Consider the following 19,442-nt stretch of genomic DNA (forward strand, 5'->3'; position numbering starts at 1 on the left):
TACTTGGACTATTTTTGAACTCTATTCTATTCCAATGATCCGTCTATTCCTCCACCAATACAAAAAATGTTTTAGTTTTATAACTTTATGTTTCAAAATCTAAAAGTGCTCGACCTAACCTAATTAATTGAAATTTAAAAATATAAAGTACACTGAAGCTTACTTTCCACCTCCCCTCCCTATGTGTCTACCATTACCTCAGAGGCATTTGAAAGACAGCCCGGCTCTCCCAAAGAGAAATTTTTCAAACTGGAGGAAGAATTAAAGTGGTTAAAGTGGCTCCACTTGGGAGTGACAAATCTTGGGAAAATCCACTGAACAAAAGAAGAGCGCAGATTCTCTCTCCCGGTATGTCCACTCCCCTTGGCGGCCGAGGCACACCCGCCGACGCCTGCTGCTTTCCCCAGCTCAGCCTCTGGGGGGCGCGTAAGCGTGGACCGGGACCCACCGCCGGAGCGCCTGCGGTTGTCGTGGCGCCACGTCCGGTCCGGGGCGGAAGTCTTCCGCTGGCCGACCGGGAAGTAGGCGAATACGGAGCGATGGCTGTTCTGGAGCCCTTGCTCCCGGGCAGACCAGAGGCCGCGGTGCCCCCGCGGTAGACCGGACCTGGGTGGCGGCCTCCGGGGTCCAGAGGTGAAGAGCGTCTGGGGCTGAGCTGGGACCTTAGAAGGGAGCCTGGGAACCCTGACAGCCCCGGTTGCAGCCCTTTCCCTGACCCCGGGTTCTAAACTGCCTTGGCCCCGGCTCCCCCAGAAAGAAGTAGGTCTGTCTGGTATCATACCGCACGGGCTGGGTTTTTCTCCCTTTACCACGGTATGTGGTAGTCCCAGACCAGAGGTTCAAATTCGCCGATTCACCCTAATATCGCCTTGTCTCCACCGCAGGGATGGAGGGGTCTAAGACGTCCAGCAGCACCATGCAGGTGAGCTTCGTGTGCCAGCGCTGCAGCCAGCCCCTGAAACTGGACACGAGTTTCAAGATCCTGGACCGTGTCACTATCCAGGAGCTCACAGGTCAGCGAGACCCTTGGAAACAGGGTGGTCAATTACGTGGAAAGTGGGCAGCTTTGGAGATACAGGTTTTATGGGGCTATCTGTAGTCTGTCACAGACTCATTGTGTGAATCTAGGAAAGTCACTTCATCTCTTTGGCTCTCTGTTTTCTCATCGGGAACATAAAGGAGTCCTATCTTTCTGCTCCTCTTGTTTCAGAGTAAAGGAATATTTATAATAATTAAAAACGGCGTTTGTTGAGGACTTACCATATACCAAGGGCATTAAGTATATTATTTCATTTAGTCCCTGCAACAACCCCAGTGGAGTAATATCATCATACGTTATTTTACAGATGAAAAATTGAGGTTCAGAGAGGTTAAGTGACTTACCCAAAGTCCAACAGCTGGTAAGTAGAGCAGTAGAGTCTCAAAGTTCCAAGAAGTGAGATGAAGTTAGAGAAAAGAAGACAAGACTGAATAGGCAGTTTAAGTAAACTCACGAATGGGAGTCAGCCTGCGTGGGTTTAAATTGTCTGTTATTTACTAGCAAATGTTTACAGTATAAAACTGCCTCATGAGGTAGTTGTAAGGATAATATGACAAAGTACATAAATACTTAGGAATATGCTGGGCAAATAGTACTCAGTAAATGTTAGCTATTGTTATTATCTGATTTCTCTTTTTTGAAGGGAATTAGCTTTTTGATATAGATTTTTAACGTTTTGTTATAGAAAATTTCAAACATAGTGTCAAGAGCATAGCATAATGACCTCCCTTTGTATCCATCACCCAACTTCAACATTTAGCCATATTCTGCCATTCTTATGTTATCTATACATCTGATCACCTCCCATCCCCCACTCAATTATGTTTTTCACATTATTTTTAAAAGGTAAATTGTCATGCATGAAATATACAAATCTTAGCTGTCCATTTTTGATGTGGATACACTCATGTAATCCAGATTATTGTGATGTAGGAAGGTTTCATCTTCCTGAAAAGTTTCTTCATGTTCCTTCCCAGTTTGAGGGGGAAGCGGGGGGTGGGATGTTAACTTTTGTAATGGAAAATTTCAAAGTATATAATGAACCCTTATATACCCATCACCTTGTTTCAACAGTTATCAGCACATATTTAATCATGTTTCCTCTACATCCCCATCCATTCTTGCCCACCCCCGAATTATTTTGAACAAATCCCAAACATATAATAATTTTCTAAGTATTTTTGAAAGATGAGGACTCCTTTTGAAATAATCATGATACCGTTTTGCCTTTACATTTTTAACATTTCTTTTATGTAGTGAGGGCAGGGGACAACATATTGTTCTTTGTGTAAACGGTACTTTAAGAAAAAATTGGAGGTGGGATGATGATATTTCAGATACTTTCATATGTCCTCCTGCTTTGATAAGACTGTTTCTACTCAATATTTTCCTTGCCCTTAGCTCCATTACTTGCCACAGCCCAGGTGAAACCAGGAGAGACCCAGGAGGAAGAGGCTAACTCAGGAGAGGTAATAGAAGTGCCCTGTCCCCTGCATGGTGCTGATAACACCAAGGTTAAGGATCTCTGTACCAGCCAGCCGCCAAAAAAAAAAAAAAAAAATTGCCCTCTCCTCTCTTCTCATACAATAAATATTCTAAGTGGGAGACTTTGATAAGAAAATACAGGAATGCAGGCCGGGTTTCTGCAGGGTACTTTGTGCTCCTAGAGTCCCTGGACTTTTGGGTTCTCTGGTTAACGAGACATTTTACATGATCAGGCCATTATGAATACTTGGAGGGACAAAAGTGCACCTGAGGTCACAGGGTTACTGAATGAGGCAGCCATTCAAAAATGGAGGGAGAGGCTCCTCTTTATTTGAAGCAGGATTGTAAACCATTATAGGCTGGAAATGGGATGACCTATGTGTCCAGGTCATTCCAGGGCATTCCTGGTTTGCATCGGTTGTTCTAGCTAGTTACTAATATCCACTCCTCTCCATTCTCAAAAGTATCTTGGTTCGGACAGTGAGTTGTATAATTACTCTAGACAGAAAGGATTGTCAGTGTTAGAGAACATGTCATTTTTTTTTTTTTTTAAAGATGACCGATAAGGGGATCTTAACCCTTGACTTGGTGTTGTCAGCACCACGCTCTCCCAAGTGAGCTAACCAGCCATCCCTATAGAGGGATCCGAACTTGTGGCCTTGGTGTTATCAGCACCGCACTCTCCCAAGTGAGCCACAGGCCAGTCCTAGAACATGTCGTTTTTAAACTATGATAAATGTCATCCTGCGGAGCAACTTCCTATGAAATAGTGTTGAATACACACCTGAGATTTATTCTGCCACTTAGCAAGGAAGCCAGGCTATTTATCCACCCACTGCTGTCAGTCATTGGGGAGGGCTGACCTCAGGTAGGTGGGGGCAATTAATTCTGGCCAGCATCCCTTGCAGGCAGTGCAAGGCCCAAGGACTAGAGAATGCCTTTAGCAAGAGGTGTGGGGGGCTGGCAGTTGAAGTCAGTGGATGTCATGAGATTTTGATCATATATAAATTATATTGGGCCAGCCCGTGGCTCACTCGCGAGAGTGCGGTGCTGATAACACCAAGGCCACGGGTTCGGATCCCATATAGGTATGGCTGGTTAGCTCACTGGCTGAGCGTGGTGCTGACAACACCAAGTCAAGGGTTAAGATCCCCTTACTGGTCATCTTTAAAAAAAAAAAAAAATTATATCAAAATATCAAAAATATATACATTATCTATTTTGTCTGTGCTATGGGAAACTTCATTGTAGTCTGATGTGGTTTTTTCCTTGTACCATGATTTAGGGCATTCTCTCCCCTACCCCTGACTGATAAGTGTTCAGGAAATGCAAATTTAACCATAAATAGAATATAACAGAATATAGCAGTGCTGTTCCTTACAAAAAAATCAAATGAGACTTGAGATTTGTCTGTACCACAGGTCCTTTCTTAGTCTATGTACATAAGGATTGGCTAGATAATACCTTACCTATTTCTTTTTTTTTTTTTTTTTTTTGTCTTTTTCGTGATCGGTACTCAGCCAGTGAGTGCACTGGCCATTCCTATATAGTATCCGAACCCGCGGCGGGAGCGTCGCTGCGCTCCCAGCGCCGCACTCTCCCGAGTGTGTCACGGAGTCGGCCCGATAATACCTATTTCTTAAGTCTCTGTAGTTTATCAAGTCTTGTGGTTATCAATCAAGAGTAAAGCCAAATAGTTTTTTTTTTTTTTCCTGACCGGTAAGGGGATCGCAACCCTCAGCACGGTGTGGTGTGCACCATGCTCAGCCAGTGAGCGCACTGGCCATCCCCATATAGGATCCGAACCCACGGCCTTGGCTACCAGCACCACACTCTCCTGAGTGAGCCATGGGGCCAGCCCAAATAGTTCTGAAGCTATTTGGGAAATAGACTCCACCTCTAAGCCTCTAGAATTCTAATGCCCTTTAATTTCTTTCCCAGGAGCCATTTATTGAAACTCGCCAGGATGGTGTCTCTCGTAGATTCATTCCACCAGCCAGGTGCCTACTACTCCTCAGCCCCTTGTTCCTTGCCAAAGGCCAGTAGAATTTTAACTGAACCCAAGAGTGAAGGTTTGGAGCTAGATGATGGGGATGAATCATCACCTAGCCTTTTGGCTCTTTCAGAAAAGTTGTATTCTGTTGTACCCGGCCCATCACCTTCTAGTACTGATTGAGTTTTTCCTGTAGCCATTCACACAATGGGAAGGGACAGTAGCTGTAATGAGGAAGAATTGAGAAAAGTTGAGGGAGTGAATGACTTATAAAAATGATGAGCTCTCAAGAAGTTTTAACATATTAAATGTTATTAGATGGTCAGATCCTTAGTTCTCATTGATGCATGTAAAGTTTGCTGGCAAGGGGTGTAATATTAAAAAATAGTCTCTCCTGATTCTCCTTCCTTTTTTACTGTAGACACATACATATCAATTTTTGATGCCCCCTCTCCCTCCTTAGTCCATCCAAGCCAGCCTTCGTGCTGAGTGCCCCTGTGGAAGACCAGCATGGCCTTCCCTTGGGAGGGAGGTACCCTTGGGAGGTCAGTCAGGCTAGGAGTGCATATGTGCCTCGAGGCCCCTCGGCTGGTGCTTGAGAGTCACTGCCACTGGCACCACAGTAGGTGGAGGATGCCTTTCTGCTCCTTCACGTGGCCCATGGGCGGGGTGCTGTCTGCAGGATGATGTCTACAGAAAGTGCCAACAGCTTCACTCTGATTGGGGAGGCATCTGATGGTGGCACCATGGAGAACCTCAGCCGAAGACTGAAGGCAAGTGAGCCTCATTTCAGTGTCAGCAGTAGGCCTGGCTGGTAGAGGGGGTGGTGGGGCAGGTAGTATAGGAGAGGCCCTACCCTGACTCTCCCAAACTTCCAGGTCACGGGGGACCTTTTTGACATCATGTCGGGCCAGACAGATGTGGATCACCCATTGTGTGAGGAATGCACAGATACTCTTTTAGACCAGCTGGACACTCAGCTCAACGTCACCGAAAATGAGTGTCAGAACTACAAGTGAGTGCCTCCAGAACTAGGGCCCGGAGCTCTTACTGCTCCGAGACTGCTTGGTCCTTACCCAAGAACTCTGCACACACATGCAAACAGAATAACAGGTTCTCTCTGGTAAATATACTCTGCCTGTGTCCTTGGCAGACGCTGTTTGGAGATCTTAGAGCAAATGAATGAAGATGACAGTGAACAGCTACAGATGGAGCTAAAGGAACTGGCATTAGAGGAGGAGAGGCTGATCCAGGAGCTGGAAGATGTGGAAAAGAACCGCAAGATAGTGGCAGAAAATCTCGAGAAGGTCCAGGCTGAGGCTGAAAGACTGGATCAGGAGGAAGCTCAGTGAGTATTCACCCTGTTCTATCTTTCTGCCCACGCTTGGGGTTCCAGGAGAGGAAATGGCTTCCAGCTGAATGTGTCTGATTAGTTTGTAAACTATAGTCATCTGTCATTCAGCAGCATGTCTGCTCCAGATCCTGCATATTGTTTCCAGGCCCTGTTTCTAGACGTTTGTTGGAAAAGTTATATATGAAGAATTGGCATGATTAAGTGAAAAAAGGGTACTGGTTAAATAGAGAGTGCAGAAACTACGGCTATAGGCTTGGCCCTGTCCTGTAGGAAATGGACTTATCTGGATAAGTGAGCGATCTTCCAGTCATTCTCATCTGGAAAGATGAGCATATTAGCCTATATTTGTTCCCTTCCAGTTCAAAAATTTCACAAATGTTCTTGTCCTGAGAGAACTCTCTGTCTAGTCAAAGAGACACAGTGTCCACACTAATTAAAGTTGGGGAAGTGAAGAACAGAGGAAAAGAGTAGTGTAACAAGTTTCACTGGATATGGTGTATGCTAACTATTTAAAGGACAGTAAGTGTATAGAAGTGAAGTTATAGAAGGCCAATTCATGGAAGCAGCCACTCTTAACCCATTCACCTCACTTCTGAAAAAGATCAGAAATACAAGAGGTTTTTTTGTCCTGGTTTGGGAGAGTTCTTTTTTCCTCCACCTTTTTGCATACAGGCAGTTGGAATTTGAGACATTTCTGTTCCTCCCAGGCAAAACGACTATGGCATATATGTTTCTCTGAGTGGGATCTATGACAAATATAAAAGATGCTATAACTAGATGTCACCATATCACTAGACTAAATCGTTCAGAGGCATGGTGAGGGAGAAACTTTAGCCCCCAACTAACAGCCTTGAAATGGACCCCTTGGTTGCTCACAGGTATCAGAGGGAATACAGTGAATTTAAACGACAACAGCTGGAGCTGGATGATGAGCTGAAGAGTGTAGAAAACCAGATGCGTTATGCTCAGATGCAGCTGGACAAGCTGAAGAAAACCAATGTCTTTAATGCGACCTTCCACATCTGGTAATGAAGGGTAGAGTGTGAGAAGTGTTTGGGGTGTGCTGCATATCTGGATCTTAGCTGCTGAATAAGCCAAGGTCCCTCTGAAACAGGAGGGACTGTGTGTTACCTTCACCCCAGCTAGGTTTCTTTGATGGAATAGGCACAATCAGGGGATTAGAATTCTAGAGCTTGGTGATATCCACCCTTCCAAGAAAGGGGAAAGGTCTGAGCCCTCCAGCCACATGAAAACCTGGTCAGCTGCCTGGTGCTAATTTCATGTTTTAATTTATTTGATGTTTAATCCATTTAATAACTATTGAGTGTCTACTATGTGGTAGGCACTGTGCTAAGCACTAGGAGGGCAACAGAAACAGTGTGCAGTCTACTTATAATCTGGTGGAAGAGATGGATGAATAATAGCAATCGTAATACAGTGTGAAAATGGTAAACCCAGCGTGCTGTGGAAACACATAAGGGCACTTTATCTAATTTGAGGAGGCCGCATGGAAAGTTTGCCCCAGAGGAGGTTGATGTTTAAGCTGAGAGATGAAGTAGAAGTCTGCAGATGGGGGGTTGTTCCTGGCAGAGAGAACATCATGTGCAAAGAAACAGGAAAGAGAGAGTGGTGAACTGAGAAAATTGAAAGAAGCTTATTGTGACTGACAATTGAATGTAAAGGGGAGAGTGACTGGATATGAAACTAGAGAGTTACCCGTTCCTAAAGGATTTTGTAGGCCTCATTAAAGGGTTTGGACTTGATTCAAAAGGCACAAAAGTGGCAAAATAACATTTGCATTTGTTAATGATAGCTTTACCTGCACTGCGGGAAATGACTTGGGGGAAGGAGGTGGTATAGTTGGTAAGGAGATTTGGCCATAGGATTCTTTTTTTTTTTTTTTTTTTAAAGATGACCGGTAAAGGGATCTTAACCCTTGGCTTGGTGTTGTCAGCACCACACTCAGCCAGTGAGCTAACTGGCCATCCCTATATAGGATCTGAACCCAAGGCCTTGGTGTTATCAGCTTTGCACTCTCCCGAGTGAGCCATGGGCTGGCCCTGGCCATAGGATTCTAAACAGGAAAGGAGTAGTAGCATTGAATTTGGAGAGAAGTGGACAGATTTAAGAGATTTAGGAGGTAAAATCAGTAGAGCTTGGTCAGTTTTTAGGAAAAGGAGCCAAGAGAAAGCATTCAAGGATGACACCAGGTTTCTGCTTTGGCATCTGAACAGCAGGGGGAAAGGTGATGACTCAAATTTTAGACAAGTATTTAAAGTGCCAAGTAGAGTTTGGATATATGAATCTGAAGATGAGGAGAGAGATTTATGCTAGGTTTCGGGTGATAGTGGGAAATCTCAAAAGTTTTAAGTAATACCTGTATTTTTTCTGCCTTCCCCTATAGGCACAGTGGACAATTTGGCACAATCAATAACTTCAGACTGGGTCGCCTGCCCAGTGTCCCTGTGGAATGGAATGAGATTAATGCTGCTTGGGGCCAGACAGTGTTGCTGCTCCATGCCCTGGCCAATAAGATGGGTCTGAAATTTCAGAGGTAAGAAATGTAGCCCTTTCTTGGGGTGTGATGTATCTCTGATATAATCTGTATCTATCTCCAAGCTGGTTCTGCTCTCCAGTATGGGAGTTTTCTGTGGGTGGAGACTCTGTTTCTGGTTTTTCCTTACCAGAGGGCTCTTTCCACTGATCGAGCAGTCTTTGAGCTGTATGAACATAGTGGAAATCCCCAACCCGTATTCTCTAGAACTTTAGTGTTCCTCAAGATATTTTCAGTTTTTGTTTTTAAAATCTAAACCAAAAGATACATTTGTCCTTGAAAGTCCTCCAGACAATTATGTAATAAATGTGGTTTGTTCAGTAAACAAAAACTTTGAAGCATGTATCCTATGGAGAGGTGGGAGAGAGGGTTGGGAATAATAAAAGAAATCCTTGGCTAGTATGAATTGTGAAAATCATTGGGTTATAACTTCTTAATAATCGCTTTAGGAGGAGTCCTGTATCCATCTCTGTATGCATCTTCATTTTAGGTATCGACTTGTTCCTTACGGAAATCATTCATATCTGGAGTCTCTGACAGATAAATCTAAGGTACTTTGGGAAGCTCCATTTTCACTGAATACAGAATTCTTACACCTGCTAACAAAATTGATGGTTTGCTTTGATATTGGTATTATTCAATTTCTTTCTTAGACTGAGATAGCTCATGAAGAGCCAGTGTCTTGTTCAATATCTTGTCTAGTTCAGGTTTAGCCCTTTGGGTGTTGTAGAGAAAAATTAGATTTCTACAGTCTTTGAGAAGGGATATAGGTAAATCAGAGGACGATGTGTGCACTGGGATGGGGAAGGAATCACCATGCGATAGATGTATATTTCCATTGATAGTGAAACAGTTCTAAGTGCACTGTTATTTGCCCAATGTTATTGCAGTGGTTAGAGGTTATAAAACATAGAGTTCAGCCACAATACCTGTTGCCAGTGGGATATAGACAGAATGTGACTTGAGAGATTGATAGGATTGGGAACTATCTGTGGTAGCCTGTCTTGGTGCCACAACAATAGCCAGTTCTCTTTTCTTGGTCAGGAGCTGCCGTTATACTGTTCTGGGGGGTTGCGGTTTTTCTGGGACAACAAGTTTGATCATGCAATGGTGGCTTTCCTGGACTGTGTGCAGCAGTTCAAAGAAGAGGTTGAGAAAGGCGAGACACGTTTTTGTCTTCCTTACAGGTCAGTATCCCCCAATGCTGAGTGAACCTATAGTAGGACCAAATTGAAAGGAATTGAAGGAGAATGGAGGCAACACGTAGTATAGATGGTAGGAAAGCAAAATATAGTGTAAAATTCTATGACACTGATGGGCCAAGACTGATCCAACACTGCAAGCAGGACAGAATGTGATCACCTGGTCCCTGGGGTAAAAGAATGTTGTCTTAAATGGTTTGGGGGATTTTCTTGACACAGAGCTCAAGCCTGCTTTCCAGTTTCAGGAAGGATTTTCCCTGAAGCCCTTGGAAATACACAAGAATGCTTCGTTTGGTCAAATTTTATAGGAGCTCAGTGATGGGTGGAAACCCTAGTTCTTATGTAGAGTGAGGCGCTGAGCTGCCTCTATCACCCCAAAACAAAGCATTTCTTTTCTTCTGCCTCCCTTCTCTCCCCATGAATTCAGGGATGCCTAGAAAAACAGTGATGAGTACTGTAACCCTACCTCCTGCTCCAGGCTTCTCATCTGTTTGGGTGTGTGTCCTGTCTCTGTACCCTGCAATGACAATGAGGCTCTTGTGGCAGCCTTCTTGATTTTTAGCTTTCAAGCAAATCCAAAATACACTACCATTCCTCACCAAGAGTTCTTTAAAAGGTGATGTGAGTGGTCCCATGATCAAGTTCTTGCCCATTTGCCTGAACTGACTTAACTTGGATCTCAGTTACTAATGAGCTATGCTGTATCCATCTGCAGGATGGATGTGGAGAAAGGCAAGATTGAAGACACAGGAGGCAGTGGCGGCTCCTATTCCATCAAAACCCAGTTTAACTCTGAGGAACAGTGGACAAAAGCTCTCAAGTTCATGTTGACGAATCTTAAGTGGGGTCTTGCTTGGGTATCCTCACAATTTTATAACAAATGACTTTCTTTTTTCTTAGGGGAATGTGTGCCTTAAAGGCTTTAAATTTTGTTTTGTTTGCAAAAGAAGTTTTAGGTTAAATTTAGGTAATATTAAACAGCACATGTTTACAATACCAAAAAAAAAAAAAAATCCACAAAGGCCACTTTATTTTAAAATATCATATGACAGTTTCTAGAGCTACAGCATGCCATGTATAGCTACCAGCCCTTGTCAGTTTTGACTCTTAACCCCATGCCTTCCTTTCCCTCTCTCCCCTGAAAACAACTAATTTAAATTTGTTGTTTTTGTTTTTTTAAACTGAGTTGAATTGAGATAGATGTGTTTTCACTGGATTTTATCTCTCTCAACTTCCTTCACTTACAATATGAAACAGAAACTTTTGTCCCCACTGAGACGAGATGTTTGAGATGCACAGTTGGATAATGTGGGAAAATGACATCTAAGCTTTGCCTGGACACCATGTGATGTGATCAGAAGCTTGAAATTTAACACTTCTCACTTGGTTCTAGTCCCGAATGCCTTCTCTGCTCTGTGTTAGAAATGTGAAATGGTGTTTGATACTGTTTGAGACATTATGGAGATTTAATTATTTGTAATAAAAGATTTGCTACAGTCTGACAACTGACCAGAGGTACACTGTTGGGTCTTTCTTTAACTAAAATAGAGTACTTTATATTTTGGGAGAATTGAGTGCAAGTGCAGATATGAGGTAATTCTGTTGAAACATGCTTAGAGATGGGTTAATTTTAGTTTTAAAAAAGACTAGTGAGGGCCGGCCCGTGGCTCACTCGGGAGAGTGCGGTGCTGATAACACCAAGGCCCCGGGTTCGGATCCCATATACGGATGGCCGGTTCGCTCACTGGCTGAGCGTGGTGCTGACAACACCAAGTCGAGGGTTAAGATCCCCTTACCGGTCATCTTTTAAAAAAAAAAAAAAAAAGACTAGTGAAAACAGACAGCTGTAGAGAAAGCCCTATTTGTGTAGGTCTCAATAACAGAACAAAAATGTCAGACTAAGGAGAAATAAAGGCTACCTCTTTGATGTTCAATTAAGATCATCCAGATAGTTTCTGTTTTTGATCCCGTGGTTAATACTAATCTCCATGTCTGATGTTCCTTCTTAATGAAATTAAGTTAAAGAATAGCCATAAATATCTTGCTAAATAAAAATGAATGAACTTCACTAATCTTCTATCTCCTCCCAGCTACTTGTCATTTTGAGTCTGATTTGACAAAAAGGACATGCTTGTCCACTTTAACTCTTTCTCTGATGCAGAAAAATAAGCATGAAATTGGAATACAAAATACAGTTCAAAAGAGACTTGGAACTTTTGTACCCTGAGTATGAAAGTAAACAAAGAGAGGCATGAGTGCAGTTATGGAAGGCTGTTTACATTTGGCGGATTCAGCCTGCCTCATGTGTTAGAGGAAGCAGCAGCCCTCAGAGCTCTGGCTGCCATGTGGGGAGGAATAGGCTGTCGCCCTGGAGTGTTGGCTCCCACGCTGTGAGTCAGGATTGCATAAGAGAACTCTGCAATACTCTCCAAGGCAATGCCAGTGATGCTCTGCAAATGCCCCACAACCTTCAGAAATAGAGACAGATTTCTTATTAATAAATAATCTCAACATGTTTTAGTGCACAAACGCACACATTGCTTGGGATCCCAAGCCAAACGTAAATTTTTTTCATTTCTCTGATCTTATGGAGGAGACTAAATCCAGATTCCAGTGTTTGTCAATGGCCAAATTACATTAGGATACCTTTGCCCTGATAGTTTTAGCCCGGAAACTTTCTGTAGACATCCCCCTCTGCTGGAGATTAAGTTTCATAAAATTTAAGGTAGATATTTGGCCTTGCCATTTTCTCTATTTGGGGGGGATGTACTTATTGGACTTTAACGTAACAGTAAGTTGTCATTATAAAGGGAAAGAAACAAGCTGAACTTGGGACTCCATTTCCAATTTCATAAGAGGAAAGCCGGAGGAAATGTTTCAGTCCTATCCTAGTTTTTTCTCTCCCAAATCTTGCTCACTCATCCTAATCCTGGATCTTGGCACTTATCTGTAGGTTTTCTTCTGTTTTCTTTTAACTGATAGGGGAAGGCTTTCTATTAAGTGAACTTCGACCGTGCTGGTCCTGCTCAGTGGTGCATACCTGGCTCCAACACTCGTGGTTTTGGATGAAAGCACTTGCTGCAATGATTCCTACTGCCAACAGCATGAAATCTTCTTTCACTGAAATAAACTTTTCCCTGAGTGATTAAAACATATTAATTGTGCAGCTAGAATGAAACTTAATCTCCCAAATCCTAGGTTCATGGAACTTCAGCTATGAATTATTTATGTTAATCATCTTAGATTTTTTAGATAAGGGAGGAAATGGTCAAATAATAGCTAATTGACCGCTCCCCATCCTCCACTGGATTGAAGCATGAACCTCATTTCTTTTTTTTTTTTTTTTTTTAAAAAAGATGACTGGTAAGGGGATCTCAACCCTTGGCTTGGTGTTATCAGCACCGCACTCTACCGAGTGAGCCACGGGCCGGCCTTGAACCTCATTTCTGAATGGTTAATAAGGCCTTTTGTTGTTCCATCTGTCTCCCTAATAAACGTAACTGTGAGACTTTTGATCAGTCTGACTTTACAGTAATCAAACACTTTTGTATAAATTGCAACCCTGTGACTATCTTATTTTCCTGAGTGACTATAAAAGTAGTACAATAATCTCAAATTATAAACAGCTATAAAGGAAGAACTAATGCTAATTACTTGATGTAATTTAAAAGTAAAAGCCTTTAGGGTTCTCCTGATTGGGCACAGTCCTCTGCATCCAAGCAACATATTGGAAGTTAATGAGAACCAGGTGACCTATATAGGTTAACTGTGGACTGGATTCTTTGCTAGGTTAATTTCATTCCCCAAGTATTTGGGGGGGGGGCATGAGGGCGTGGGGGCGTGGAAGGATAGCTGGCTGGTGCAGGGACCCGAACCCTTGATCTTGGTGTTAGCAGCACCACACTCTCCCAAGTAAGCCATCAGCAATCCCCTGTTCCCCAAGTTCTTGCAGTCTGCTCCCCACTCCCTCTCTTTCTGGAAGTAGCCTACCCTATAGGAGCTGCCTTACCCTTGTAGCTGACTGGGTGTGGAGTTCTCAATTGAAGCCCTCAGCAGGCTCTCATATATGGGTTCATGCAGAAGATATACCAGGTCGAGCAGGGTCAGGCAGGTTGCATGCAGCCGTGTGGCTGGGACCAAACAGCCATTGTATCCTGGATGGAGTGTGGGCATGGTAGAGAACATTAAGTGGATCTTCTCTGATCATAACCACAGTTGTCTTGTGACATAAAGCTGTTGAGCTTCTAATGTGCTTCATGGTTGCTATCTTCCACTCTAAGAAACCTGTTTAGCTGGAGGTCAATTTTAAAGGACAAAAGGAGAGGTAGAGAAACCTCCATCTGTAGTATATATGTTATTAGAGTATATCTGTTCTTCTCTTATGTTATGCCTTTCTATAAAACCAATAGCCTGCAATAAAAGAATGTCTGGTGAGTCCAAAGAAACCAGTTGCTGAGACCTCTGAACTTCTTTCCCTGACAAGTGCTAGAGGAAACACCTTTTTCTGTTATCTAGAGACACCATCAGGCTTCCTGCTGTTCCTCATTGGCAAGTTCTGCCCACTACTCCCAAATTCCTGTGCATATTTTTTATTGCCTCATATGGTAGTCTCCAACCCACATTCCCTGACACACTTAATAAAGTACCTAAAACCTCTAGGAGCATCTCCACATATGCCAGGGGAGTAGGCAGATTGATTTGGAAATTCAGAGACTTCAAAACATCAAGCTCTGACTCCAGCAGTTCTTCTTTAGTGTATAGATATCCTAGAGCCTGGAGGAAATTCAGGACTGTAACGTTGCTGATTATCTGAGCAAAGAAAAAGAAAGTGTGAGGGATAAAGGTCATGTATCTTGGGATAGTATACATAGCCCTTCACAATCCAGCCCATGCTTTTATCTTCAGTCTTCTCTCTTTGTAATTCCCCCTTACACTCTATGCTTGTCATACAGAATTACTTGCAGTTCCCAAACCCACCATGCTGTCCCTCTTCAAGCCACTACACGTTCTTTCCCGTACCTAAATGTCCCTTCTTTTCCTCCTCCTCCTCTTCCTTAACTCCTCTTCTCTTAGGATCCACCCATCTCCTACCACCCCCAACTTCAAGAAGTCATTTTCTCTAAATATACTTCCTTGACTCTCCCAGGCTGATGAGGTACATGCACAGCCCTCTGTATTTACACTAATCAGAGCACTTTTTCACACTATTTGCATGTGTGTCTTTTCCCACAGAATTCCTTGAGAGCACAGACAATATTTTTGCTGTTGTAGCCATGGCACCTAGTGCAGCATCTAGTCATAGAAGAAACTCAGTATTTGTTGACTGAATGATATTTTACTGTACAGGCATTAGGTAGTAATGTCGAAACATCTTATCTATAAATGTAATAGTTTGCCTTTAATGCTGATAGGTATGTTGGCAATTCAGGCACCTTATGTAAACTGTCCTTGAGTCCAAGGGGAGGAAAGGTGACCCGTATGAATGATGGCATCTGTTCAGCAATTATACTTTGGGAACAGAACTTCAGGCTATTTAACTGCCTCTGTGTGACTGTGTGTGTTTAGGAGGTATGCTTGGGAAGCATAATTACACTCTGGAATTTTCACATGAGCAGTATCACCTAGCCTAGGAGCAGGTTTCTCACAGCCACGACGAGATGTTTCTTTCTTTTTTTTTTTTTTTTTTTTAAGATGACCGGTAAGGGGATCTTAACCTTTGACTTGGTGTTGTCAGCACCACGCTCTCCCAGTGAGCCAACCGGCCATCCCTATATGGGATCTGAACCCGTGGCCTTGGTGTTATCAGCACTGCACTCTCCGGAGTGAGCCACGGGCTGGCCCAGAGATGGTTTCTTTCTAACACTCAGGTGCCCATGAGCAATCCCAGCTCCTTACTTTGTAGTGGAAGGAAAGTTTGCTGGCCAGCTGAACACACGACACAAGACGGAGGATAAACTTGTTGAAAAGCTGCTCTTTTTGAGCCCTCCAATTCTGAGACTCCGTCTTCTCGGTATCTCTCAGTTGGATTGTGGCTTGCCTACAGATGTTTTCTGCCTGCTTAACCATAAACCTATAAGATAGGGGAGGGAAGAGTAAACAATCCACACTCACACAACCTAAAAGGAGTTTGTGCTTCAAACTATGCTACATCTTATCCTCTCCAATCTCAATTGCTGGCTAGGAAATTTACATTTGCAAGTAAAAGAGAGAGGGTGTAAAACCAAGCCTCAAGGTAAGGTACTTTGTTAAAGATTTCGGTTACAATAGCCATTCTGAGAGGTACCACTCACAAAGGCCTTATGCTCAGGGTTTTACCTTTCTAGGATTTCTACAGCCTGGTAGCTCACGGATTTCTCCAGACACCATTGCTCAGACAGGAGAAAAACAAACTCTGCCAAAACAGGAAAGAAGAGTGTAATTCACAAGATACAACTAAAACTACTCTGTGAACTCTTGGCGTTGTGTAAGAGCCATGATGGGGCCAAGGGAAAGGGGTCAGGAGGTGAGAAACATGAGATTAAAACAACTAAAGCTGAGCTTAGTTTCCTTTGTTGCCAATAGGCAGATCAGAGGCATGAAAACAAACGAGGCTGACTGAGTGCCAAAGAGAAGGGCTTACCAAATCCCTTTGGTGACCCTTCAGGCTTCTTGTGGGTCTCAGCTGATAAAAGACTTGACCAGCTACACACAAATATACCAGCTGATCTAGTTGGTCTCTGCACCATGCTGAGAGCCTCCAGCTTCAAGGAATATTCTTGGATGGATAAAAACCCTAACCCCTATATTCTGTTTTCAGTGGAATGTTGGCAGGAACAGAAAGGTCCCTCCTAGAGCTTTGATATTCTTTATGACACTGTTTGTTTAGTAACCACCCTCTGGAGAACACCCATTGCTTTACAAACAATTCACCTTACCACTGGACACCATCTCTCCACCACCAGCTTGTTGGGTAAATCTCTGGTGACTAAGCCTCTCCCCAAGCACAAGTTTGTTACTGTGGAGTGGCTTGTTTTGAAGAAACATCCCCTAAATCAGGGAACATAGCCCAATTTGTGGGGAGGGAATCATTGGGAAGGTGGGAAGGGCAAGATACCTTGGCAAGACTTTAGCTGCCTCTGTTTCTCTTTGAAAGAACAGCCCCAGATAAAATTCTATTTAACTTGCAATATCATTAGAGGGTGGAAACAAGGGTAAATGTCAGTTCTCGAGAAAGAAAACTCCTGCAGACCTAGGAACTTTTAGCATTGATCAGCAAAGAATTACACATATAGTCAAATTATCATATGTCTTCAAAGAAAATATGACTTAGGGAAAAAAACGTTGAAAAGTGAAGCTAGCACAAGACAGTGTAACAATGTACTCAACACTCATTACGCACACATATATATATATATATAAAATCTTATCATTACAGAGACCACAGCTCTGCTAGCAGTATCCAATGTAGACAGGAATTAGTTCAAGCAATTTAGCAAAATACCCCGGAACACATAATTGTGTGTTATTAGCCCATCCTTTTATTTCATTTTCTATTTTCCATGTTAATTTGCCAAGAAAACTGAGCTTGGGTTAGGTAGAATGGATGAGGGTTACACCTCTCCCTCGCTACTGGCTACATCTCCTCCACTTACATCTCCTCCACTTAGATCTACTATTAACTAAAAACCCTCCCCTTCTAACCTTTCAAGCCAGGGCTCCATCTTTCTCCTTCTCCTTCCCATCACTGTTGAATATCTTGAAAGCCTGGCTTACACACCTGCTGCTTCCACTTCATCATTCACTCCCTAATTTTCTGCAGTTTGGTTTCTACCTTTCCCAACTTGCTGAAAGGATTATCTCAAAGGTCAACAGATATATCCAAATTGTTAAATATCATGGCCTTTTTGCAATCCCCATTGCTGTTGATCTTCCTGAAGCAGATTCAACAGCTGACCACATCCTTCTTGAAACTCTCCTCTTTGCTTCCAAGGTCCTTTGGTTCTGTTCCTATCTCCCCAGCCACTCCCTTTATTTCCTTCATGACTCTTCTTTCTACTCCAATTCCCTGACCATGAAATGTTTCCCAAGGAACTGTCCTTGAGTTCTCTTTTCTCCCTCTAGGAGCTTATGCTCTGCCAGTTTCAGCAACATCATTATGAAGATAACTCTCAAACCTTTATCTCTAGTTCTGACAGTACTCTTTAAAGAGCCTGCTAGGAACCTCCCTGTAGATGTTCTGCAAGCATCTTAAACTCAGTACATCCCAAACCAAAGCTATTATCTTTCCCAAACAAAAGTCATGTTTCCTCCTGTTTTATGATGTTCGTGTGTGTGCATGCACACGTGTGTGTTTCTCTTAATGGCAACACTATACTCCCAGTCTCCTAGGCCCAACTCTTTGGCACAGTCATCTCTTCCTTCTTCACTTCTTAAATTCATCCACAGTAGAACCCTAGAATTTACTTCAGAAAAAAAAAAATTTTTTTTTTTTTTTGGCTGGCTAGTACAGGGATCTGAACCTGTGACCTTGACGTTACAAGGCTGTGCTCTAACCAACTAAGATAACCAGTCAGCCGGAAATGTTTTTAGTCCATTCTCCTTTGTGATTCCCTGTGCTCTGTCAGCTAGACTCCTGACACGGACGCCTCTGGTCTGCCTGCCTCCCATGTCTCTCTAGTCACGTCCATCCTCTTCATCACTACCCAAATAAATCTTACCAAGGCAAAGGTTACAGACATATCACCCCCTTATTTAAAAGCCTTCAACGTCTTCTTATTTTCCTACTAAATCAAGTATAAACTCCTCCCCCAGGCATCCAAATTTCTGCATGGTATGTCTTCAGTTTCAACCGCTTAATTTCAACGGCTCTTCCACATGCTCTGGCCAATATGGACTATACTATACACTGTACGCCTATATTCCCACAGCTTTACTCACGCTGTCCCATTTTGGTAGAAATGCATCCCCCTCCTCCACCAACTAAAAAGTCATCCTTCCTTTCATGTCTACATCAAAGGCCACGACGCCTGGACCACTCCCTTAATTCTTCCTATCACCCCATCACTCCTTTCAATCCCCATAAAAGCGTGTTTTATCTCTCTCTCATGTTGCTTATCTAACCATAGTTGTACATAGTCATTGGCCTCTTTGTCCCAGTTTCCCTCAAAGATTGCGCATAGTTTGAAAGCAAGGACTATATCTCTATTCCATCTTTCTATCCCAGGCGTGTCAATAGTAAGTAGCCTATACGTGCTGAAGGGTGCTCATGTTTCCTGTTCATTATTCTATCCCCAGCTCCTGCCATATAGTAGATACTAACAAAAATTATTTGACTGAATAAGATACACGGAATCCCAAGGTCGGTGCCCCAGAGACAGATGCCCCAGTCCCCTATAAACCCGACTCTCCGGCCCTGCAGCCCCACCCACGATGCGGGTCTCCCTGAAGCTGCCCATCCGGCCCGCAGCCTCCTGCACGGCTTGCTCATTCTGCTGGGCCAAGTGAAGTAGAGCATCTTCGATCGTCTCTGTGGCAACAGCTCCAAACTGAAAGGCACTGGCGGAGGCCAGTTCTGGCCTCACAGTTCCGTCCATGTTCACAAGCCTTTTGGGGCACCAGGAGGGTTCACTGGATCTATAAAACGGCACCCTCAGCTACTCTCCAGAGTCTTCCGTCACACCCTGGATTTCTCGCTCCCTTCCGATATTTTCGTCCTCGCCTCAAGTCTGAGGAAAATCCAATTCCCTCCACAGCCTCGAGCCCTCACAGCTTTTTCCCGCCCCAACGGCCGCGGACCCTTCAGCCAATCAAAAAGCGCAGCCGCATCTCTCCTCCCC

The 19,442-nt window shown here is 43.4% G+C and overlaps 2 protein-coding genes across 2 annotated transcripts; one reads left to right on the forward strand and one right to left on the reverse strand.

The window, feature by feature from the left end:
• Positions 1 to 513: 513 nt before the first annotated feature.
• On the forward strand, positions 514 to 11,237 carry BECN1 (beclin 1). Its single transcript, XM_063110439.1, has 13 exons — positions 514 to 633; positions 885 to 1,013; positions 2,441 to 2,508; positions 4,466 to 4,524; positions 5,200 to 5,290; positions 5,396 to 5,532; positions 5,671 to 5,865; positions 6,750 to 6,896; positions 8,276 to 8,425; positions 8,916 to 8,976; positions 9,470 to 9,612; positions 10,343 to 10,484; positions 10,885 to 11,237. Exons 2-13 carry the CDS (start codon positions 887 to 889, stop codon positions 10,915 to 10,917), a joined length of 1,353 nt encoding a protein of 450 aa, XP_062966509.1. The 5' UTR covers positions 514 to 633; positions 885 to 886; the 3' UTR covers positions 10,918 to 11,237.
• A 690-nt stretch (positions 11,238 to 11,927) lies between these two features.
• Positions 11,928 to 19,199, reverse strand: CNTD1 (cyclin N-terminal domain containing 1). The gene is made up of 7 exons (XM_063113238.1): positions 19,031 to 19,199; positions 15,943 to 16,018; positions 15,523 to 15,697; positions 14,274 to 14,436; positions 13,637 to 13,781; positions 12,668 to 12,764; positions 11,928 to 12,095 (listed from the first exon to the last, which is right to left on the reverse strand). The coding sequence occupies exons 1-7, from the start codon at positions 19,197 to 19,199 to the stop codon at positions 11,928 to 11,930; spliced, it is 993 nt and encodes a 330-aa protein (XP_062969308.1).
• Between the last annotated feature and the right edge of the window lie 243 nt (positions 19,200 to 19,442).

The sequence above is a fragment of the Cynocephalus volans genome, chromosome 10 (genome assembly GCF_027409185.1).
Source record: "Cynocephalus volans isolate mCynVol1 chromosome 10, mCynVol1.pri, whole genome shotgun sequence".
Taxonomy (NCBI): domain Eukaryota; kingdom Metazoa; phylum Chordata; class Mammalia; order Dermoptera; family Cynocephalidae; genus Cynocephalus; species Cynocephalus volans.